Source organism: Fringilla coelebs (genome assembly GCF_963513975.1).
Source record: "Fringilla coelebs genome assembly, chromosome: Z".
Lineage (NCBI taxonomy): Eukaryota > Metazoa > Chordata > Aves > Passeriformes > Fringillidae > Fringilla > Fringilla coelebs.
The window spans coordinates 27,920,061-27,945,918 of NC_140031.1; the positions used below are offsets into that span (position 1 = coordinate 27,920,061).

The following is a 25,858-nucleotide window of genomic DNA, read 5'->3' on the forward strand; positions in this document are numbered from 1 at the left end:
GTATTTCAAGCTTGAGGAAGAAATATATCAGCTAAAATCACATTGTTTTGTACCTGTAGAAGGGCATTTTTATTTATTTATTTAAGAATGCTGTGGGTAGTTCTAGGTCTACCAAGAAGGTACTATGAAATCATTAATGAAAAAAGGATACTTAATGTTTTAGTATTAAGAGAAATACAAAACCTTAATAGAGAAAAAAGCAAATTCTAACCTTATTTTAGCTGGTCTTCAGGAACTGAATTGGAATCATTTCCCCTTGCTCACCAAAACAGCTCAAAAGAGAAGTAGAGTAAGTTGTAAGAAGGGGTATGTGAGAAGGTGAGTAGAGAGAAAATTAAAGGAAGGCCCAAATTCTGAAGATGTCTTGCAAATCATTTTGTTCTACTATCATACTATCTAGAGAGGCACCAATTCACCACCTGCTAAGGCAGATCAGACATTTGACTTACTGAAAGCAACATCTGAGCCTCCAAGTATATATGAGAGGAAATAATAATTTTTAAAAATTATACGCTGTGGCAATGAGATCCAAAGTCAGAGCTCTTCTGCACAAGGTATGCCTGATCTTGCCCATCCTGAAACCCAGTGTGCCTTTTTCTTCTTTCATTCCACTCATACTTCGTGACATTTCCGTACCAAAGTTTAGGCATAGTCATTTGTTTCTTACCATAGTCATTTGTTTCTTACCATTCTTTGCATTAATTATTTTTGTTTTGCTTTATTGTAGCTTGTAATGTAGTAGTGTGCCAGCCTTCCTTTTAAGGGGTCTGACAACTTTTATGACTTAATTAAACTAATATATTTATTCATCTGTTTCCTTTCCACCACTGGGCTACCTCTCATTTTTTTAAATTAAATTCTCCTGATGACAGATTGCAAACAAATTACTGCAGTTGTTCTAACATCTAAAAAATATGGACAATTTTAGGTATGTCTATATGAATTTTTGCATCTAGGTCCGGGTTTTAATACTTGAGATTGATGACAGCTCTTGCTTCTCATCCAGGTGGATTTCAGTACTCTTACCTGATTTAAGGTACATACTTGTCTCCTTCTCCAGGCTGTCACACAGCAGAGCGATTCATGTGAGGAGCAGACATGACAAGCTTTCAATTGCAGTTTTTGCTGATCTCCTTCAGGCCTTAGTTACACAGTTATTATAGATAGAAATAGGTAAACCTCAGTAGTGTATGATTAGAAATGGAAGATATCAAGTGCAATTAAATAAGATAAAATAAACTTTCATTCTGCTCTCTCCTTCATGTCCTTCAGCAAGACAATGGCAGATTTTGGCGGGGCTTGGCTGTTTTTTGCATTTGCCATTGAGCTACAGGTTTGTCAACCAAAATTAGCACGTTTATAGACATATTGAAAACCATACACCAACAGGGAACTGGGTCCAAATAATATATATGCTTTAATCATCCTTATGGTGGGGAGGGAGACGAGACCATCGCCAGTGAGATGTACAAGCAATAAACGCTTCTTGGCTATTTCGGTATGTAAGCCTACCAGGGTCAAATCCCGGGGGGGAAATCTGACAAGACAATTGTGTACCCGCAGTCCCCAGTATTCTCAGCAGGAGCTGGGTGTGCTGGCCGGCAGGTGGGCCGGCCGAGCGAGGGGCGGCCGGGGGGCCGGGCTCTCCGGTTGCCAGGTGAAGCGCAACGTCTCCGCCTCCCCGCGGTAAGCGCGCAGCCCCGCGGAGCGCACGCAGGCGGCTCGGCTCCGCTCGGCTCGGCCCGGCCCGGCTCGGCTCGGCTCGGCTCCGCGCAACACGCACCGCACCAGCTCCACCGACCTCCGCCATGGCGAAGGCTGTCAAGAAGGGATTTTTCTGCCCGACCTTCGTGAGGAAGAACTGGCTGCTGCTGAGCACGGTGGCCGCCGTGCTGGCGGGTGAGCGCGGGGGCAGGCAGGGAGCGGGGCGCCGCCGCCCCCCGCCCGGCCTTGCCGGCACGGTACGGCCTTGCCGGGCGCAGGGGTGGCGCGGCGCCCGACCGGGGACCGCGGCGGGGCGAGGGGTGCTGCGCGACGGCAGGGCAGGGCCGGGCGGCGCGGGGCCGTGCTAACGACCCACCCGAAAGGCAGGCGAGGGCGGCCGGCTGCTCTTCCCCGGCATCGCCGCGGCCGTGGGGAACATCCCCGCAGTGTCGACGTGCCGCGGCGGTCGGGCGAGAGCGGGGCTGGCCGCGGGGGGACGCGGCGTTCTCAGCCCCGGGTCGGCAGCGGGGGCCCGGGGCCCTCCTGGCCGGGCCGGCTCCTGCGCGCGTCCCGCCGGCCCGTGTGGCAAAGGTCGGTGATCGGCGGGGTGAGACCGCCGTGTGGAGAAGCGCACGGGCGCCGGGGGCTGTGAGCCCTCCGTGCTGCGGGTCCCCACGGCGGGCTGTGCCCCGGGTGGCCTCTGCAGCTCTTGGGGGGGACGCGGCCCCTGCCTAGTGCTGGTCTGCAGGTGGTAGCCCCGCCGAGGGAGGCTGTTGGGCCGGAGAGCGGTGGAGGTGGCTTTGTGGAGCTTCTGGTGGCCCAAGCGAGCGGTGCGTCTGGAAGAGTTAGGCAATGCCGCCCAGCTTTTGGGGAGGTTTTCGGGGGTAAAGTGTCTGGCAATGCCATTCGGCTTTCTGAGAGGTTTTCAGGGCCATCATTGTAAAGACAGCAGGAGTTATTGCCTTTACGTTACCAAGTTTCTGAAGGAAAAACGAGTTGAACGCCATCTTATTAAGGATAAGTGGGCAAAGAGGGCAAAGAAAATGCATCATGTTACTTAGATGAAGAGGGTTTTCCATAGGGCATAATTTTGGCCCTATTTATTTCATTTTCTCCTTGTTATTATTTGGAAAGCCTTGTTCACATTTTTCTCCTGTAGAGAAGTGGTGCTATAAATACTTCCTTAACTTGCTGTCTGAGTCTCTTTCAGATGACTTTTCTGCTAATTTGAATTTTGGCTCGACCACGCCTATTTCAGTGCAAATTTGTTGAGAAGAGAATTATTATTTTGGAATTCCTCCCAGTTATTTATAAGCTGTAATCAGAACAGTGCTTACATATACGTGCGTGTTTTCCACAGTACATTCAGTGTTTGAAAGATCTCTGGATTTTTCTCACGTTGTTCAAAAATATATTTGTGAGTTTTGCATACCAAGTGCTAAGGGCCTTGCTTTGAAAATCTGACTGTACAACTGGAGGAGTGCATTTATGTGTCTGTGTTTGCATGTGTACAATTGCTTTTTCATATAGTCCTGTTAGGTGTTCTTCCAGGAGTTGGCGTACTTACTTCCGATTTACAGAAGTGGTTAAGAAATACTCCCCTCTTATTATCTTCAGTGTCTGTAGTTAGAATTGAAGATTTTGATGTGATTCTACAGGTGCAACATTCTGAAATTAAATTTCTCTGAGAGCCACAGTGTGTGACAATGCAGGAGCTGTGGGAACAATTGACCCCAATTCCCCTAATACCCAATAGGAATTCCCAGTAAGAAGACAGGCTCCCAACACCTGCTATGTCCTTCAACTTCTCTGCCTGCTACACTGTAATTAACAGTCCATAACTCAGGGGAGCTCTGTAATACTGTCAAAGAGAATCTTCATAGTAATTCTGTGAGCCTTGGACCAAATTACCTTTCCAAGGAACTGTGTATCTGCAGCATTTCCAGTATTTCTCAAAGGTGAAGGTACACAAGAAGAACAGTGAAACCCGTGTAAAGATGGAGTTAAATGATATATCATCACTTTACTATAGCATGAGTAAAGTTTGTAATTTACCTAGAGTCCACAAACCCTTCATAATTAAATTTACATATTCATTCTTTTTAATACATCCTGGGAAATTGGTCTGAGGTTTGTTAATCTAGTTTGTTTGGAAGAACAATTTAGCATTTATGAGCAGAAGAGTGGCATATCATTTTGAAAGAAGAAAAAAGACTTTTCAGAAGTGTATGGAAATAATAAATGCATCAAGCTGTGAAAATATGCTGTGAAAGCTGTCCAACTGTCTTGCAAAGTACCTGATATTCCTATACTATCATAAGGAATCATGATTTTTGCTCATCATCCTCAGAGCCATGTTCAGCATCTAACTGAAGTATGGCTATCTTTGCTAGTACCCTTACTCAGTTGAAAATTTTTCCTGATTACTTGTGTGAAACTCTGAAAAGAGACAGAAACGCCTCAGATTTCCAAACAGTACTTCCTTCAGGTACTGGAAAAGACCTCCAGACCTCCAGAGTATTATTATCTTAAGCATTCAACCTTTTTCCTGTCCTTTCCCTTTTCAAAAATATCAGAATTTCTTTCGTAGAATTTCTTTCGTAGCAGTGGGGGAGGGGGGGGGGGTGTAATTTAAAATCTGTACACAAAATATCTGGAGTGTCATGTCTTTTGGGTGAAAACACCTGAATGCATATTCAAAGAAAACAAAATTTGAGGCTCAAGTGGTTATTTTCCTTGCCTTAGTAGAGAGTCAGCTTTAGGTCACCAAGCTGAAGTGAAGAGATGTGTAACCAGGAGAGCAGCGGCCTCGCACAAATACCTGCAAAAGCAGGTGTTTCTTGCATCTTTTGTTCTACTGGCCTTACTGAGCCCAAAGCAACTGAGCTAACAAAAGTAGTTTACAAGTCAATTTGCTTCAAATGCTTCTTCAGCCCATTTTATAGAAAGTTACATTGTTTCCAGATTATACAAGCAAGACAAAATAAACTGGAAATATCCCTGAAAATTACTCACCCTGAAACAGGTGTCCAAAGGGCGATTACATACGGAGAGTTTAAGTCACACTTCACAGGTTTCTCATAGACTATTTCTTATTTGTCATCACTTTGTCTCCAAAAGGTCACTGCTGCAACGCAGACAAACCAGTCATGAAAGTAAAAGGCTGATTATGTGTAAATACTTGCTCATTAGTCTGTATGTCATAGCCTGATAGCCTGTAATATTGTGCAGTTCTTCATCAGAACAGCTTTTTTCTTACCATGGAAATTAAAGTGTGAGTGATTTGTGTACTTATGATCCAAGGCACTAAGTTGCAGAAGTATGCTATACTAGAGCCAAGATCATTTTACGTTCTCAGAAATTATACGCAAGTTACAATTTTTTTATATACTGGTAATTTTGAAATCTATTAGCTTTTTTTTTTTTTTTTTCGGTAGCAGCTTTGTATCTGGGAAAGATTATTCTGAGGGATTCAATTCACCTAAATTTGCAAATACTTTTGTTTTTTTAAATCACTGTATGGGGTGTCTGTCACTTCCTAAACATATTCAGAACTTAAGATACCTCTGAGCCTGTCTGTGACTTGGGATTGGGCTTTTCTCAACAGCACACGTTGGGGACACTGAAATTGTTCAGGTTTCCATGTGGACATGTGAGAAATGCAATATTGAGATTGATAAAGAAGGAGGAAGCTAATGGCACCAGAGACTGTGAATGTCAGGTGTCCTTTCTTCAGCCCTTTGTTCAACAGGGGTGTGCCAGTGCAGTCTCAGTGAGAGGCAGCAATAAACCCTTTTTTGTTCTGCCATTACCTTCCTCCATCGTTCTCCTCTTCACATGTGTACATGGTCCTTGCGCTGTACACCTCAAAACACCACGAAAAAGGAACCTTCGTGCCTTGCCGGAAGCCGGGTGGGCGGCGCAGGGGCGGCGGGAGCTGTCCGAGGTGGCTAAGGGAGAGCCGGGACCGGGCGGCCAGAGAACGCGCAAAAACGCGAGCTGCAGCAAGCAGTGATGTAAGGCAGGGATGGGGTAAAAGGGAGAGCGGGGATCAGGTATTGAGGCTGGAGCATGCCTAAACACCTGACTTTTCCACCTCTGGAGTGAATTTATTCAGTCTCTGCAGGATCAGATGCTTTGCTTGTGCAGTTGCATTGTTGAAAGATTCAGGCGGGTATCAGACCTCCTTTTCTTCCTGCATTTGAGAATGAGATTAAAATATGCATGGTTCCTGTTGTAACACCAGCATTGCAGAAACTTTGAGTGTTGTGACTAAAATGATTTACCAGGATTTGGTAAGTGCACTAGCCACTGAATCTTCTCGTTTGTGTTTTATGATACCCCCTAGCAGTTTTATGCCTTTATTCTCTATAATGTTAATGGAAGTTATTATTTTATATTATAATATTAAGTAGTAATATCTCACTTTAAGAGTATTTCTTTGTTTCTAGACAAGTCAGGTCCATTCACACCTGCCAAATGAAGGGCTGTGCTCCCTCTGTAATCAGACACAAGGGGACTTGACAGCTGATTTTCATAGCAGTAATTCTGCATTACTGGAAGCCCACCAGTGCATTCATACAAGAATGAATGTCTCATAGGGTGAAGACAACAACAGAACATTTAGTAACCTATCACTCTGTTGATGACCTTTCCCTATGCAGAAGGCCACCTGAATCCAGGGAGCTCACCCTGTTCCTGAGGGTTTTTTGCAGATGTTGGCTACAGCATCTAAACCCCAAAAACCTATTAATTCTCTGACACTTAAGTTGCTTCTGTCTCTAGCAAATGCAATTTAAATAGCAAAAGCCAGTCTTGATATGAAGTAAAGTTTCACCATTTTCCATTTCACCCTCCTTGTACCCATATCAAAAAGTGGCTTCTTAGCTTAGTTTAGGCTGTCTTCAGTACTGTTTCTTGCTTATACAATACAGTGGTAAGGTTCCAAACAATGAAGCAGATTTATAGTCTCTTGAAATACACTAGCAAAATTGCAAGAAAGAAGTTCTTAGGGAATAAGTGGAATATAATAAAACAAAAGAATTATTGCTTTGTTTCTGACAAGTATAGATGTTAGACAAGCATTCAATTTCTTTCCTGAATTCTGAAGCATAGCATTTTATTAATTTGGAATTTATAAAAAATGAAAACCAGATATCTTGAATCAACTGTGGAAATCAGTCAACTGATCATCAATATGAATCTACATGGAAATTTAACAGAAAACTGTTTTCTTCTTGCTGTGCCTCCAAACAGCATAGATGATACTTGTGACTTTCTATGCCTCTCTAGACAGTGATGATTCTTATATCTGCGTTTCTCTGTAACACTTGCGAACAGTTTAATAGAGGATGGGATCTCTTCAGAAATGTATGAAACACAGCCATTCTGAGAAAATGTCTGAATTTAATTTTAACTATGGAAAGTAAAATGCAGAATGACAAATAATTTCATCTGGGAGTTTCACATGCCATGAGGATCAAAAATGCTCTAAGTCAGGAAGTCAGACAATGAAAGAATTCAAGCATAATTGAAGTTAAGCATGATGCCTCTTTTGAACTGTTTTGAAACCCATCTTTTATTTCTTCCTCTGGCATGTAAATTTTCCAATTTTATTGTTTGTTTTAACACAGTCTGTGGGTTTTACTTTATGCAAGTGAAGTGAAACTATCACTAGAGCTGAATTTTTAAATCTTTGGAAAGGGTGAGCCTAATGTCAATTTACAGTCTGCAACGTCCCCAAACTACCAAAGTCTACAGGTATTATTTTTACATTTGAACCAAGAACACCAATATTAGTATCAAAAAAATATTTACTATGTCCAATTTCCCAATATTATTTAAGGGAAGATGTAATTGCAAAAATTGCAATGTAATTGCAAAAATTTCTTTTCTTTTATATTTACATTTTAAAAACAAAGCATAAAGACACTTTCCTTTTATATACCCCACCAAAAAAGATAATGTTCAGGTTGAGACTACTCACAAACAACAGTTGCGCTGCTTGGAAGTTTAGGGGTTTTTTTCTACAAATGCTCCATAGGAGTTGTGCTTATAGTCCCACAATATTGTCTTGTGCAGTGAAAACACATCTGTATCACATCTGAAGATCAGGGTATTGGAGTTTGCGTTTCAAATTTTGTGTCCCTTTCATGCTTTTGGAATGGCGAACAACCTGGCCTTGCTTAATCTGAGCTAATTTTCTGGGTCATATATCTGTTTTCTCAATGCTTTGAAGTCTTCATTAGTTTCAGAATAACAATGTTACTGCATGTTGCTATCTCTCTGTCTTTAGTGTCCATGAAATTGCCTTTCTATCTGCTTATCTCGGTCACAATCATTCCATTGCTCTTCCAGCAAGGGGAGAGAACTAGAACAGAATGTCCTGTTTACTGTCCTTTTCTCTCATGAAAGAAGCAATAACAATGGTTAGAATTTGGCAGATATTTCCAGTTAATAGCCTTTCACCTTTCTTATACCGCTTCCAACCATTTCGTTTCTTGTGTGAAAATGCATTTCTCCTGATGTGCTCTACTGAGCTAATATCTCTAAGGCTATCCATGTACAAAAGTGCTTATAGAGCTTTGGGATAGCAAGCAAAACATTGTGGAAAGAGAACAGAAAATCAGTGCGGTTTTACAAGGAAGGGTGAGAAATTATTGGTTTTTTGTTTGTGGCATTGTAATGGTGCCTATGGTACTGTGTATCAGGCGATATAAGCAAAACATTAGATGCTACAACTGGGAGACATGAGTTTCTGAAATGATTGAGAAAAGAGGTCTAAACAAAAGCACTGCTTTATAAATTGTAATGCATTGGGAGACATTGTGGAAGCACTAAGACCTATACATGTCTGGATGACTGCGTAATTAAAGAAGGCTCACATATCATAGATGGATGAGATGAAGTAGGGTAATGGTTTTAGAAGTGATATATGAAAGGGATCAGAAGGAAAGTCTGCAAAAGAAGAAAGATGAGTTCCTGTTGTCGGGTTACCTTTCAATTTTACTGTAAAGTACAGGAATAGAGAGATAGAAGGATACCCCCTGGGTTATTGTATCTAGCCTCTGCTGCTTTGGGTTGCACCATTGTAGATAAAATTCTGTTACATGCCATGCTTCATCTTAAAGCTGGATAGGATGTTTGATGATGTACATGCTCCTAGGAAGCTGTATTCTTCAATCTGATGGTTCAAAGCCTTACAATTTCCACTATAAATGTATTGTTTCACTGTGCATCCAATAATTAAAATATTACTCCATCACCAGTATTCAACCATTTATCTATATTCCTACCTCACTCATCCATGGTGGACAAACTAAACTCTTTCATCTTGTCTCAAAAGGTAGGCTCTTCATTTTTTAAATTATCATATAGTGCTCTTTCATATGTGTTTGACACTGATTTTGCTTTTCCCGAAACCTTAATGAGTTTCACAGAGTATTTCCCAACAGAACAAGTACTTTCACCAGGACACATCCTAATTCATGAAGAAATGCTGGTTGCATAGCTGCTGGGACAGAACTGTAATTTTTCCCAGATTGTTTAGTTTGTTACATGGCCTTGCCTATAAAATAAATAAATTTGTTATGTTAAGGTTGTAATCACACTACTTCACAAACATAGTAAGTCAAGTTATGGAAAACTGTGAAAGAAAAAAAATCTTATCTCTGGTACAACTTAGTTTATTTTTTAGCGGTAGATTCTGTACAAGAGTTCTAGCCAGATGAGTCACAGTCAAAAGGTTTTTTTTTCTTCCTTCACCTGCATATTTTTTTCTTGGCTTTCTCTGAAGGAATTTTCATCCACACATGGAAAATATTTGAAAGATATGTACAGGTGGAATTCATCTACACTCTGTTTGGATAAAGGAGAGAAAATCCAGAGACATTTTTAAATAATTGAGCTGGTTAGCCCTCTGCATGTTTGGAGGGAGTACTGGTTCAGATTCAGCAGCACTGTGATCGCACAGTCACTGGAAAATAGCCACTATTTCCTTTTTCCTGGCTGAGTGAACTAACTGCTCTTAGTTTGACTAAGGATGAGGTGTGCCATGTGCAGGGCTGCATAGCAGAGAGGCTGCTCTGTGTTAGTGGTGACTGCTACAGGCTGCCCTATGTTATCAGCCCTGTTCCAGTCTCCTGCAGCACAGAAAGTAGCAGGAGTTATGTGGGTTTGCTGTTTGCGGTAGCCTTCAAACCTGCTGTGAGTAAAGGCAGTACAACCACACTGGAGAAGCTGATATTTCCCCCCCTGGCCAGCATTCCACCTTGCCTTCATTCCTGAAGGTCCATCACAGGGAGTCACTGTCCTGAACTTTTCTCACTCTGCAGTCAGATGACAATATGTTACTTGTGTGAAGGAGTTTACAACCACTGCACCCCCAACAGGATAATGAGAGAGCATCAGGGGGTCTCACCAGAGGACAAGCCATTCTCTTATGCATTGCAACTAAATATTCTTCAGTAAACCAAGAACTGATATGGAAACTCTCTTCTAGATTTCTAAGAGAACTTTTCTTATGTTTTTGTAAGCAAGCTGGTAGTCTGGCTACCACAAGCAACCATAGAGTTAAGATTAGTTACCATGTAATTATACCCCTGAAACTTTTATACCTTAGTGGTTGCCTGCAGTTTTTCCAAGAATCCTCTTATTTCAATCAACATCAGTGTGTTTATTGGAAGGTAGAGTGTAAAACAGTAAAATATGTAACATTAGAAAGTATTAAAAATAATGCAAAAAGAGCTGAAATATTATGTTTATAAGCCTTTGTAATATGTTCTTCCACACTCTCTCCTTTACTGTTCTGTAGTTGGCACTGTATTTCTTTGCATTAAGAGACAGCAGTGATAAGAGAAACTCTATGGAGAGAGCAGACAAAATTGGTTTATAAAATATTACTAAAGGACTGAGAATGTATCATACTGTAAAACTCCTTCCTGCCTATGCTGCAGTTTGATATGTTTATATTGAATATTTTGTATTGTGTTTGAAATCAAATCAGTGAACTTTGTTTGCTAGCCTTTTCAGTTCCATGAATCATCTGCTGTGAGGTTAATCCAGTTAAGACTCACTAAAATGATAGAAGTAATTGTTTTAGTCTGTCACGTCTGTGCAGCATATAATGTGAAATTATGAAAAGGTTAATCACTTAGTTAATAGCACAATAGATATTGCTACAGTACAATTAAATAATACCAGGTTTGAACAATGTGACTTTTTTTGTTCTTTCAGTGCTGAGTCAAAGCAAAATTCCTGTAATTCCCACACTGTCTATCAGCATCAGCCAGGGTCACTAATTCTGCTTCAGTGAGACGTTTCCATATTATGAAATTTTAAGAAAACAGGAAAAATAAATACCACAGCTTTTTTTTCAGAGCGCTACATGTGCTACAGAACAGATAATTTTACAAAACAGAATATTAGTTTTACAAAAAATATATGCTGGATTCCTTTTCTCATTGCCTTTATGGTTCACTCCTAAGGATCATTCACATGATAAAGTCAGTGGGAAGCGAAGGTGATATGCTGTTTCTTCAGTGTCATGCTCACTGATGGAGAACTCCCTGTCAATAGAAACTGTGCATCCCAAACCAGTGTTCTCATCCATGAATGTAAATAGCATGAGGGAGTCCCACCTGTTAGAGAACTTTTTTTTTTTCCTGTTTTATATTCTCTTTCAGTGAGAAAAAGAAGCAGGCATGTTTATATGTAGACTCAGGTTATCTGTTTCTAAATTGTGAGTTGTTCTACCTCTTTACCCTCTACCTTGTGAGGGTAAAGAAAGTCAAGGGGCATGCTATCTTACCATATTCTTACCAGGGATGTAATCAGGTTCTGAAGAGCAACTAACCCACAATAGTAATGATGTAAAGCAAATAAGTACAGTTATGTCATATTGCATATCCTGAACAGATTCAGATACTCAGGGTTTCTGAGTTTTCAAATTCAAAGTCTGTATTTTGTTGACCTCACAAAAAAGGGCTCAGGGTTTAGCTATTGCTTTCTGAAAAATTGTAAATGGTCTCCATGTTGAGCTGCCTGGGGGCTTCTGAATTGCCAGCACATTTTTACAAGTTTACAATAGCTGTAGGACAATCTATGACACACCCCATGTGTGCTAATATAACTGAGCATGGAGATTATGCCAATGTTTTGAACAGAGTGTGTGTAGGTTTTTTACTCATTTCTAAATCTGTGTCGTGAACTGCAGGAAGGTACTTAAAGAAAAATGTAGTAGCCCTATAATCGTTCCCATACAAAGATAGATAACATATCAGAACAAGCAATATGCAAAAAAACACTCCAGATGAAGATCAGATTGCAATAAGTTACTGTTCACCAGATACCCAGATGTCACAGAAAATATTTTGCAGTTAGACAGAAACCTCAACATAATGGTCTACCAAGACACATTTTACCTAATTTCAGTGGTGGGCTCACTGAACATACATACACAGGCAGGACTGGTTCTGCCACCTTGTTACACACAGCCATCGTCTCCTAGGTTCTGTAAAGCCTCAGGCTTGGCAGATGTAATGGATCTAGTGCTACATAAAGTAGAGCCAGTTGCAGGTGCTAGATAACCCCTTGCAGCACTTTCTGCTGCCTTTTTTCTGGGCAACACAATGAAAAATGGCTCATCCTATAGAGAGGAAACATGCATTCCCTCTGGCTTTTTAAGCTAGGACTCCCTGAAAGTTGGGTGCCAATGGGTTTCATTTGGTGTGCTTATATTCAGTGATTTTGTTCTGCTTTGTTTTTCTTGTTCTTCTCATCCTCATCCCTCACTTGCTTTGTCTGTATTTGCACCTTTTCTTTCAAGGATTTTCTGTCTCTTACCAAGCCTATAAAAAGCCTTATGTGCTACCTGGGAGAATTGTAGCAAGGAGTTAGGGCTTGTGAGAATTGTCATGTCCCCTTCATTATGCTTGTAATCTCAGGGACCCAGACTGCACCTTTCACTTGCTGCTTGGGAGAGGAAATGTAGACGCCATGCTATACAGCATGTGCTGTACTATGCACAGTTACAAGGATATATTTTCCTTAAAAATTTAAATTAAAGATATGGGATTGTACCATTTATTCCACCATCATTCTTCACATCTGCCCAATACTGCAGAAATGTGGAGCTTGAGCAGAATGTGTCATTGAGCTGAAAGCAAAGGATTGGTCTTGTGGTAAAAATTGTGACCTAACTTAGCTATGTGGACAAGAAAGAAAAACAAAAAGAAGAGATGGAAAAGAAATAAAACCAATTTATCATGGATGAGAAGAAAGATGGAGTAGTTGAAACTCCTTCAGGAAAGATGAAGAGGGCGAGTAGGAAAAAAGATGTTGTGCTCTTCAAAAAGTAGAAGCAAATTATTCCATAAATTAAAAAACAATAAAAAATTAAAATAAGAATAAAAATAAAAAATAAGAAGGAAGGACTCCTATTATATAGAAGCAGCTTTGAAGACTATAGTGTATTTTAAGGTTGTTAAAAGTAATTGTTGATTTTAATTTTAGAAATAATGGAGTTATCAGTAGCATTCATCTAGAGAAATTGAGATTTTTATAACATTTTGTCTCTACTTAGGGCTGCTATAATCAAAGTGATGTTAAAAGCAGTGGTTACCCTGTGAAATGTGTTTATGCTGAACCACACTTCTTTTTGTCTGTTACAATTCCCAGAAGAAATTTCCAAGTTAAACTTGGTTATTGAGATAAGGATCAAAAAGTTCTACACATGTTGATTTCCTGTACAACAGCAAGTTTATTCTGTTGAATTTCTAATCTTCTCTTGTTACTGTTACAAAATAAAATTTCTTAATTTTCCATTATATATATTCAAGCAGCATATGAGAGATGCTAACTGCAGTTAAAAAGTAGCTGCATTTTGCTGTAGTTTGGCATACTACACAAGTTAATATGGGTATAAGTGTGCTGTCTGGTAAAGAAATTGCATGAATAAGGAATTGAGAGCAATAATGTAATGTCAAGAGATTGTTGAAACCCTGTTCTCGGCTATTGTCATTAGATAAATAATATCCTCAATTAAAAAAAAAAAAATCAAACAGAACTGGTATAAGTATATAGATGGAACATCTTAAGGAAACCGTGCTATAATTTTGAGAGCATGTGGGAAGTTTTTGTAGTGAAATCTAAAGAAGTGGAAAACAGAACCCTCAAGAATTAAAACAAGGGTGAATCTTTCTACCTGTTAGCAATCCTGCTGAATATACAATGATCAGAATTCCATCTAGTCAAATATGACAGTCATATAGAATGAAAGCCAGATGGTTAGAACATGTCCTCGTCATACCTGCTGAAAGTAAAGTGGCATTACAAGACTGAATGCGGTTCAGTCTTGCTGCAATTTTAGCAAATGTCTACCCTAAGTTACATGACTTGTCTGAAGACATGGAAATTACCTGTATGGTTAGATTCAGCTATTTACTCTAGTGCTTTCAGGATCAAAGCCTTAGCAACTAACTTCAATTCATGTAACCATTTTACAAATGGAATCTTATCTTGCGTGGGCTTATCTAAAAGTGCAGAGTAAATATTTTCAACCCATCTAATTCAGTCCCTAGATGAGAAATAGATATCGTTGTGTCTTATCATTCTTTAATCAAGGTTATTTGCATAATACTGCAAATATCTTCAAGGCTGTTAAGATTGAAGATTGCTCCAAGGAATTCAAACTGTCTGTATTCACTGGCAGAGATTACACCTTGATCAGAAATCTTAATAGTTGACTAGAGCAGCTCATTTTCTTGGAAGGTAATCTGGTTAATTTTCCATCTTTATTAACAGGAAAGACTTGGTTTTTAATCTGTTTTAATTTTCATTTAGCTTGATTTTGATGATGAAGAGTTCTGACTTGTTCTTTCATTGGATCTAGTTAGAAATTGGATCTCTTGATCTCTTTTCATTCAGGACTGAAGCATTACCAAGCTTCTATATGAAACAACACTTCTAGACAGTTCTAGTGCTTTTTAGACACTGATCAACACATTTCCTGTAACAGTAATTTTAATTTGAAAATCGTGTTGGAATGGAAAATAAAGCTATTGCCTGTCAAACTGAAGAATTTTGGCCCATGATTTTTTTTCTTTTGGTAGATCTCTTATCTGTGGTTTGTCTCAGAAGTGGGAACTATCTGATAATTCATATAATCCAAAGATAAGAGAATGTGTAAAGGTTCCTTGGCTCAATCACTGATTGAATTTAAAGTCTGGTATTTGTGGGCTGGTTGTGTTGTGAAATGATTGGGAAGTGAGCAGAGTGTATTTTTGTTGTTCTGTTTCCTGGAAGTTATTAAATTAATTTAGTGATTACAGTCACACTCTTTCCTAATTATGTAGAGCAGCAATTACTGAAAGTATTGCTGCTGGGTAGGCTTATTTTCACCAAAAGAAATCATCTGAAGTATTTATATCACCATCTCTCTTTAGTGTTTGGTAGTGTTTATATAGTCTATTGATTTTTTTAATGCCATTTATGAGTCTTCTAGAACTAGTGAAAGTGGGTAAAAAGTCAGTCCTGGACCAGACTGATAATCAGAGTACCTAATCAGGTTTTTCCCAAGACATACCTAAAGACATCCAGCTTCAGAATTATGTGTTATTACTTTGCTTATCATTAGAAAAGGAAATATCTGACCTTACCTGATTTAGAAGTTGTACCATAGTTGTGAAAATGTGTTTATTTCTTGCTCTTTTTATTCTGCTATTTTTTCTCGTTGTCTCACATGTTTCTATTATAAACTACATCTAATTTGTGTAACATTTTTATGTCCCTTTTAGGTGTTGGGATTGGTGTGCTGGTACGGGAATATGGCAATCTGTCTAAGTTGGATAAAGTCTACATTGCATTTCCTGGGGAATTGCTGATGAGAATGCTCAAACTCATCATTCTGCCATTAATCATATCAAGTATGATCACAGGTATGATTGAAAATGTACTGTTAGCTCGTGGGACTATCATTATGGGTTAGCTTTCTTTCTAAAGGAAATAACCCCTAAAAACAACTTGATGGAACTCTATACTGAGAAACAGAGATTTCATACCTTTAGATTAAATTATTTCTTTATATAATGAGAATGAGAAAAGATTTTGAATAATTAGCACTATTATCTATGACATTATATAGACCTGTGAGCTGATACCTTTGCAAATCTATAGATTCTTTTATCTCTCTCTCCCTATTTTCAGAAGTGGGTCAAGCACATTGCAAGCCGAAAGCTGAAACTGCATATTTTGAAGTAGAGTTAACTGTTATAAGCAGTCTCATGATGCCATTTCACAAGCAAGGGAGAGCTGATCTCATTGCCTTTTGTCACAAAAAGAGTATACTTCCTTGGTCTCAGCAAACTTCCCTGAGCTACCTTGCATGAGCTCTAGCATTCACTGAACCCTTCTGCGAGTCCACTTGTACTTCCCCAAAACTGAAAATGCCTTTGAACCAAGTGAGTGCTTGGGAGACTGTGTGGCCAGGAAGACAAGAGGGAAGCAAAGCTTCCTTCTTCTGGGAAAAGCAAGCAAGCTGTTGGCTGGAACCCTTCCCTAAATGCTAGAATTTGCTAACAGTTCAGCCACAGAGAAAACTTTGGAAAGATTTGGTGGAGAAAGCCCAAAGCAAGGAGACAGAACTGAACATCAAATAGCCTTTCCTTAGAAATAACTTCCTTCAAAAAAGGGAAAGCCAAGTAAACTTCTCTTTAAGTCTTTACTGAGTATGCAAGGATTGTGACTATTTTCTTTTAGCTTCTTGCAGTGAATCAAGACACATTGGTCCCTTTTCATCTCCACAAAACCTCTGTTTTGACAACATATTCACATCTAGATATTCATATCTGTAATGCAGAGTGAGAGGAACCCAGTGTTAGAATTGAAATGGAGAATTTCAAGAGCTGCAAAATCCAGAATGGAAAGCTGCCAGAGGTAGAGTGAGAAATGATGTCACAAAATAGTCAAGGGATAGGTCCAAAGGAATGAAGGAAGGTTAAACAATTGTTAGTGTGTAAAGGTGAGGAGAACCTTAGTCTGTGTCAGGCAATCCAGGAAAAGCTGCCAAGATAAGACTAAGACATTTCTTTTTTTGAGCAAGGTTTTATTTATGAGGGAAGTTGGGCTCATGTTTTCAGAAATAAATTGGATCATTAGAATAATCATGAAATTAATTATTTTTTAAATCTATCTGTCCAGCACTTACAGGTAAAACAAGAATCATTCTGTTAAAAAACATTGTGCTTATTTAATGTATAATGTTCCAATATGAGTAAACTGCACTTGTAACTACTAACACAAGCTTGGATTTTACAGATTGCAGATTACAGACAAATACAGAAATGACTGTATAATTGGATATGCCAAGGTCAGAATCAGAGCATCTCATGGTAAGAATGAGATGCGCTGATTCTGACCTTGGCATATCCAATTTCCTTAGCATGTAAGGGCGTATTTTTTCTACACTTCTATATTAGAATTTTAGACAAGGGAAAGGAAACAAGATAGATAAAAGCAGAAGCTACTTCGATAGAGTATATAGGGCTTTGCAAATGAGCCACAAATGTCTGCGCATGATGCTATTCCCCCTTATCCATCCTCAGGATGTTGATGAGATATTGCCTCTTTTAAAATAGGTATGTTAACCTTCCAAGCATCAGAAATGCACATTTGAATTGAACAAGTAAACCTGTGAATGATTACAAAGCATACTAGTAATTTTTCTTCTTTTACACAGAGTCATATATAATGATTGAGGTTGGAAGGGATCTCTTGAAACTATCTAATACAATGCCCATGCAGGGTGTCATGGTTTGATACTGGCTAAACACCAGACAGCCAGAAAAGTCATTCACTCACCTTCTTCTATTGCAGTTGGGCAGAGGAGAGGGAAAAAAATAAATAATGAAGGGCTCATGAGTTAAGGACTGGGAGAAAAATACTCTAAGGGCAAACCAAGTTCAAATTTTAAGGTATAAGATAAATTTATTATTAACAGAGTCAGAGGAGGATAACAAGAAGTAAAATAAGCCTTTTAAACACCTTTTTTCCTTCTCAGCCCCTCCCTCCTTCCCACTGACAGTGCAGGAAGACAGGGCGTGGGGGTTCTGGTCAGTTCATCACCTGAGATTTTCTGTTCGCTCAGGGAGAGGAGCCTTTTCTCTGCCTTGCCGTGGGATCCCTCCCACGGGCAAACAGTCTTACCAAAACTGCTGTGGCGTGGGTCACTCGTCCGCAGGCTGCAGTCCTCTAAGGACAGGCTGCTCTCGTTGGAAGCGAGGGCCCTCTCTCTCTGTCTCTGGAAGCGGGGCCCTCCCTCTCTATTCGGGTCTCCCATGGATCACAGCCCCTTCCAGCATCCACCCACTCCAGCGGGAGCCCCTTTTCCATGGGCTGCGAGGGAATCTCTGCATCTCCCATGGACTTCATGCATTACAGGGGGACAGTTTGTTTCACCACAGTCCTCATCTCACATCTGACACTTGGAGCACCTCCTTCCCCTCAAGGCATCACTGACCTTGATGCCACCGTATTGTTTTCTCTCACGTGTCCTCACTTCCTCCTCTTCTCTGATTAGAAGAAAAACTGCTCTGTGTAGGTACAGTCGGCAACAAGTGCTACCAAACCAGAGATTCCTGCGGGATCCCACAGTGCTGAGAGGCTGAGGTCTGGGTTCCGCTCGTTGTGTTTCCGCTGCCGGCCAGGTGACCCCCCCACCATGGCACGGGCGGTGACGGCTGCCACGGCGCTGGCACTGTTTAACGTCTCCCTTCAGGAGGGGTCTGGGAAGGGAAAGCCACCACGCCCTCTGTCCTTCTGCCCACGGCGTGGCTGGCTGGGGGTGGCCAGGCAGGCAAGGCCCGCCGTGGGCCACGTCGAGATGGCGGCGGCTACGGCTCATCGCCACCGCTGGAAAAAACCGCGCACGTGCTGGTTTGCTTTTCTTCTTAAATGTGTCATCACAGAGGTGTTACCAGCCTCTCTAATTGTGCCAGCAGCATGTCCATCTTCAGAGCCATCAGAGATTGTCACTGTCGGGCATGGTGGAAGCTTTAGCAGCTTCTCACAGAAGCCACTTCTGTGGCCCTCCCCTGTTACCTAAAAATCCAGGCTGTGTCAAGCAGTGTCTTCATGTTCAGATTAAATCTCATGGTATTGTCTCAAGTCTTGTTTCTGGGCACCACTGCTAAGAGCCTGGCTCTGTACTCACTCCCACCCATCAGCAATTTATACACATGACTAAGGTCACTCTGAGCATTCTCCTCTCCAGACTGAACAGTCCCTGCTCTCCCAGCTGTCCTCATGTGTGAGATGCTCCAAAACCCTCATCATAGTTGTGGCCCTTTGCTGGACTAAGTCCAGTAAGTCCATCCCCTTCTTTTGCTGGGGAACCCAGAACTAGACCCAGTACTCCAGGTGCGGCCTCACAGGTGTTGTGTTTAGAGAGGTCACCTCCCTCCACATGCTGAAAGTGCTTGTCATAGTATTGCCCAGGAGTCTGTTGGCCAGCTTTGCTGTGGGATCTTACTGTCTCGTGGTCAGCTTGTTGTCTGCCAGGACTCCCACATCCTTCTCTGCAGAGCTGTTCCAGTCAGCCTCCAGCATGCACTGGTTCCCTGCAATATTCCTGCCCAAATGTAGAGCTCTGCATTTTTGTTTGGTTGAACTCCACAAGATTTCTCTCTAGACAAATCGCCAGCCCATGCAGGTACCTTTGAGTGACCATATAACCATCTCATACATCAGCCACTGCTCCCAATTTTGTCTTGGTGATTCATGCACAAAACTGTTACCTGTAACCAAAATCTAGTATTTTGGCATGACATAAATTTACAAAAAGCATCAAAACTTCCTAGACGCCTTTGGACTCAGCATCACAGTCTAGTTAGAGTTATGTACCAAATGAGCTATTGTAATTGTCTCTGATGCACACACTTAACCTTCAGCAAAGGCACAATAACATGACAATGTTTTTGTCTCACAGTGAGCTATTTGCATCCCCTTAACTTGTAAACTAAAAAGACATTAATTCTGAACCAGCTGAAGTATTGTTGCTGCTTTAACTACAGTAGCTTTGAATATATTGTAGCCCCAAGTGCTGTAGCATCCCATGAACTCTCCCCTTGGTCAATCCCCAAGCCCTCAGCCCTGGAAACATGAACTACTTACCATAGAGTCATCACTCCAAAAGGGAAAAAACGGTCTCCCCCAAGGACTTGGTGTCATGACTTCCTCTGGTTTCTCCTCCCCCTGTCACTGGTTTGGTACCCCTGGTGGCCATCCCCCTACCCCTGGTGGTCAGGCCCCCCTGCCTACCCCTTAGCTCCACCCCCCACCCCTTCCCCTAGATAAGCTGCCTGCTCCACGTGGCTCGTGCACTTTCTTCGGGTTTGTCCTTCGGCGTGGTGTTACTCTGCTGGATTAAAACCTTGCAAATGAGCCTTTCTTGCCTCCATCACTGAGCCAGTTGTGGTGAGTGTTGAGTGGAGGTTTGACTGCATTGCCTGAATGTTAACTCAGCCTGCATTTTGACAGGAGAGGCTTGCTGGGGACAAGAGATAGGCAACAGCACCTACCACTTTAACACATGCATTTTTAAAGTGCCACTGAGGATGTGAACAGATACACAGGTCCAACAGCTGTGATCGTCAGATACAGGCCCTATAGGCGTCTGTGTAATAACACATATTCCAAGGACATGGACATCCTCAGAACACGTCTGGTCCCACCAAAGACAACCAGCCAGCATGCAGATTGTGGTGCTTTCCTTGCATATACTACATTTAATCAAGAATTATGAGGTTTCTTTGGAGGAAAATGCTTTTGGGTCTCATTCTAGAAAAGGCACCGCCAAATGCAGAAATACGTGGCCTTGCCACTAACAGTAAGGCGAACAGTGAGCTGTCTTGTTTACAGTCATAGCTAAAGACAAATCCTGGATCTTCCATAAATTTTTAATTCCCCTCTTTGTTTGCTTCTTTACAGTAATTTTTGGAAGTGTGAATTTTGCTTTTGATCTGAAAATTCAGAATTTCAAAGAGGTCATGTGGTCTAACTTGACTTTAGTAATAAGGTTTTTGACAATCTCCTATAACATCCCCACAGAACAACTGAAAAAATACTGGTTAAAGAATTACACAGTGAGGCAAATTGAAACCTGTCTGAATGGACAGACCCAGAAGGTTGCAATCACAGCACAAGTCCGGTTAGAGACAAGTCAGTAGTGATGTACCCCAGGATTCAATATTGGGGCCAATCCTGTTTAACATTTTATCAATGACTGATGATGGAGCTGAGTGCTTCTTCAGCAAGCTCACAGGCTTGTTCAGTGTGCAGAAGAGAAGGTTACAGGGTGGCCTTGTTCTAGCTTTCCAACACTTGATGTAACCTACAAGAGAGCTGGAAGGGGTCTTTTTACAAGGGCATCTAGTGCTGAGACAAAAGTCAATGGCTTTAAACTGAAAACAAGTAGGTTTAGATTAGATTAGATTAGATAGTGAAAAGAAATTCTTTACTCTGAGGTTTGTGAGGCACTTTTCAGGAACAGATTAACCCATGAAAGATGTGTTTGCCCCATCCCCAGAATTGTCTAAAGTCATGTTGGATGGAGCTCTTAGCAACCTGTCTAGTGAAAGGTGTCGCTGCCCTTGGGAGATGTGTTGGAACTAGAGGATCTTTAAGGTCCCTTCCAACCCAAACCATTCTATGATACAAAATATGTCACCAAGAAATTTTTGAAAATGCAGTCTGTGGTTTTCTTTTTTAGGATTATAATGTCTTTAAAGGTAATGTTACGTCCTGAAAAGAATCAGCTTATGCTTTAGAGATGGGGACAAATCCCATGATCAGATCCCAGTCCATTTGTACATAATGATATAAATCTAGCCACAGCAAAGAGAGTGGACACTGGAATCACTCCTTGAGATTTCATGATTTTCTGCAAAATTTGAAGTAATTTTATTATGTTGGAATAAATTCCATCTTAGTAAAAAAAACCCTCACTGATTTCCTCAGTTAAATCAGGAACATGCGTCTTTCTTCTCCTTGGAGCTTTAATTAGAGCAGAAAACCCCTTACCTCTATTTTCAGATTCAAAAGGTAAAATCCTCCCTCTGAAGAGATAGAAGGCTTTGTAAAATGTGGTTTTCATTCACAAACGCAGCTTCTCTTAGCATAAGAGATGAAAAGCATTGTTTACGTATTATTTAGCATACAAGTTGCAATTTGTGGAATTTTTCCACTAACCTGCCTAGAAGCATAACTGTAGCCTAGTAGAAAACTGACATAAGCGCTAAGCATCTATTTGTTTTGAAAATCCTGGTTAGTAGAACCTTGCTTTGGGGGTGGAATAGTCTGAGTAGTACTCCAAGTCAGAGCCAAATTTTAATTTTTCTCTTCTTCTCATAATAATTTTAATGGATTCAAGTATAAACTTATTTACTCTTACCCAAAAGTCTACCCCTGATAATTTGGTTCAATATATAGGCTCTTTTGTCTACCCATGAGATTTCTATACTTCAAATTAGTCAATAGCATACTAATGCATCATTCATGTCAAGAAATTATTTGTATTTTCTGTCTCCTGATGTAGTGACATGGGAAAATTGAAAATGAAAATCAAAAGCCTAGGGTGTTACTCAAGATCATGGCTATGATGTCAGAACTACAGCTGTACTGAGTGTAATGCTCCACACCCCAAATATACTTTTTTTGAAGTAATTCTCTAAAAGAAGAAATATTAGACAAATACAAAAATGTGTTATTTTTAGGTGTCCTGTAGAGAGAAAGAATTGAGAGAAATCTCTTGTGCGCTTCATGGGAGTTTTGACACTTAAATTGTTTTGGGAGTACTTATGACATATAAAGTATCTTTGAAAGTCTTAGAAATTCACAGCTGTAATTTCATTCTGAGAATGAAAATCCCCTGGAGTTGTGCAGTGTATTTCATTAAGCGTGCATGCTGAACAGATTAGTCCTCTTTAATCACTTTAGCTTTCTTTTTCATGAAGTGAGATTCACACATTATGCAACAGCAGGAAATGTTTGCAATCTGTTTTCTGTCAGGATCGCAGTAGAACTTAGGTTGGAGACAATTGTCAAGTTTCCTGAACAGTTGTTCCCTTGTACTTGGGTACAAGCTGACACTTACGTGCCTAGTCTGAAGTTTACCAATCCACATGAAGTGTCTGGCCTTATTTCCTACACCTAAGTTCCGTGTTAGTAGCTAGTGTCAGCAGATCTGGATCTTAATGCAACATCCCCAGACATCCAGATACTATGAGAATACCATGGGTCTGCTTCCCATCTCTTTTCAATTGGCCCTTCTCAGATGGGGTTATATCATGCTGCCTGCCACATTGATTTTCAAACTGTAAGCTGTGGATCTTGATGTGGAGGTCTTTCTTAAGGGCTAGAAAGTGTTCTGTCAAAAAAATTCACATCACATATGTCATAAATGACCTTTTCTTTGTGATGTTTCTAGAGTTATCCATAAATGCCAGAAATTTTAGCTTTGTGTTAAAAGATGTGGCATATAGCACAGCAGGTCCATGTCTCAGATATCAATATTAATGACATGATTTTATCAGCTGTTCAACATCTGTTTCAACTTCGGCAATAATCTGTGCCTCATTTCTTATCTTTCCTCCCTGACAAAATATTAATAAAGCTTTTTTGTATGTTTCTGACCTCCCCTGCACTTTTAGCCTTCACAGACAACTTCAAAGAGACTAGAACAGATGCATGGGAGTTTCCTGAATTGTGAATTTTTGCAAGCTCAGCTATGGGGAACACCAAAATTTCTTAAAGCCATTGGTGAGGCATTTGCAGATACATGGCGTACTTCAGGAACAATGGAAAAAAAGACAGTATCAATTACCTCTCTCAGGGCAGCTGTAAGTTAGCTATAAATACAATGTCTCCTGAGCTGTGGATCTGGCAAAACTATAAAGCTTCTATGGCTATAGAAATAAACTTCTGCTTTACTCCAGGGCCTGCTTTGACTACTGGTCCACTGCAGTCTGAAGCATCATGCCAGTTCCATTTTTCCCAACACTAAATATACACTCTTACTTGCACTTACTACTAATAGTACTAAGGCAGTGATTTCACCACAAATCTGCCTCAGCAGTTTCTATTTCTACAAGTCCAAGAAGCACAGCTATTGGGAGATGCTCCATTACTTACATCCTTAGGCATCCTTAACAGGCCCTGTACATCACCATCACAGTCCTTGGGAAATTACTGGTCCAGCTCAACATACTCAGGGACTGTTTTCTGAAATACCTGCATGTTCTTTATATGCTTTGCTGTTTCTGAAGCCAAAAGAGCTGTCAAGAAAATCAGATCCATTGTATAGTGTTAGTAAATCAGTTAACTGGGCTCAGACAGGAGACTCCCTCTTCCTTTTTTATCATTTATTGTGTGAAGGTCAGAAAACATTACAGTACTGTTAATGAGTTCTGCCTTCAGCTGTATTGAGGGATGTTGGAACTTCTGTACCTTCTGTCTATGTGCAGTCATTGAAGCAGGCAGGATGGCAGAGTCAAGGGTTATAAATGGACAGGACTTTGTGCCCCTCTTCTTCAGATTACTTCTGTCAGGTCATCTGCTCCTTTCCCATCTGTATCAGTTGACCTTATACAAGTGACACAGCCCCTACATTATTTAAAGTTTTAAATTAAAGTAATAAAACTTTGAAGTGCACTTCTGGTTCATGGAGCATGATTACCACCAGCTCTCAAGGGCAAACAGCTCCAACAGAACAGCCATTTTGTGGCACCAGCTGTCATTGCTTCCTGTCCTAGTCGTATCACTGTGGGTACTGCAGGTGGTATCACTGTGGATGGATCTAAAGTCAGTTGATGTCTTCTGCTGTTCTCATGTGGAGCTCAGGACATACACAACTGTTCCACTAGATAAACCAGATTTCATTCACCTTTTTCACTCCATTTCCCTGTGAGCAGATATCACAATTGATTAAAAATGTATCCTGTTAAAGGGCTTTTTTAATAGCATGGAGTTAAACCTTGTCCACCTATACATTTTGCCACCAATAATTTTGAGGGAATTCAAGTACTTTCAATACTACAGTTTTCTGTACACACTCCATACATGTATCACCAGCAACAGTGCAGGGACCATATTTCTGCTGCACCCTTGAACTGAATCTGATTTCTGTAATGAATCTTGTTAGCCTGTCCACCTGTCCATCTTGGCACATAGATGTGTCATCTTCCTTCTTTTCCAGTTCTTATATTCCAACCAAGGAACATCATCTCTCCTGAAAAGGCTTTAACTTCAGATTATATAACCTCTAAGAGCTTTCTAGAGAAAATATTAAAATGTTCCTAGAAGTGATGAATAGGAGGCAGTACTAATACCCTCTTTCTCCACATGTCTCCAATAAGCTCTGTAGGGAAAGATCATAATACCACAATTATGCCAACTGCCAAGAAGACAGCACAACAGTCCTTAGCAAACTGATATTTGGGTCAGAAATTCCCTCTGTTTTATAATTATTTTAATCCTTTCATTGCTGTAAACTGTTCATCTCCCATTCTACCCTATCTGGCATTTAGAAAGGTTCATTACAATTACTTTTTCAACCTCGTCCTAAATGATCCAAGACATCTCTCAGTATTTGGACTGTTGTGACTATTGTTATATTCCACATTTTAGTCTCTTTGTTGGGGTTTTTTCAATGCCTCTCCAAAGTTAAGAGACCAATATTTGGCATGTTAATCCAAGTATCAATAGATCAAGTAATTAGAAATTGAGAATTTTCTGACTTGAATTTTTTGGTGATATTTAAATAGCACAGATGCTTAGGCATTAACTGCATACATCTATCTCTCTTTCCCACTCTCTCCCTAACACTGCCCCCCTGTCATGTGCTAGTTTTTCTCATTTCATTTGTAAGACGTTCTTTTGTTGCACTGATACAACATACTAGTGGAATAACAATCAATTGTTCTAAAGAAGAGCAATTAATGAAATTTCTATCAAGTCAATTGAAAAGGTAATTGCTACAAGCTGCCATAGAAATCCTTTTCCTTTACAGTAAGTAGCAATGACATTTAATAGACAGGATCACTTCTGTTATAGAAGAATTGACAAATAGGAATGGAAGACTTCTAGTAAAAACACTAAAGACAGT

The 25,858-nt window shown here is 40.4% G+C and overlaps 1 protein-coding gene across 1 annotated transcript in view; it reads left to right on the plus strand.

Annotated features, from left to right (window-relative positions):
• Positions 1-1,808: 1,808 nt before the first annotated feature.
• SLC1A1 (solute carrier family 1 member 1) overlaps positions 1,809-25,858 on the plus strand; it is a gene marked incomplete at both ends in the record, with an annotated part of 48,883 nt that continues 24,833 nt past the window's right edge. Inside the window, 2 exons of the mRNA XM_084224808.1 lie at positions 1,809-1,899; positions 15,498-15,638. Of these exons, the coding sequence (XP_084080934.1) occupies positions 1,809-1,899; positions 15,498-15,638 (232 nt within the window). The remainder of the gene's footprint in view (positions 1,900-15,497; positions 15,639-25,858) is intronic.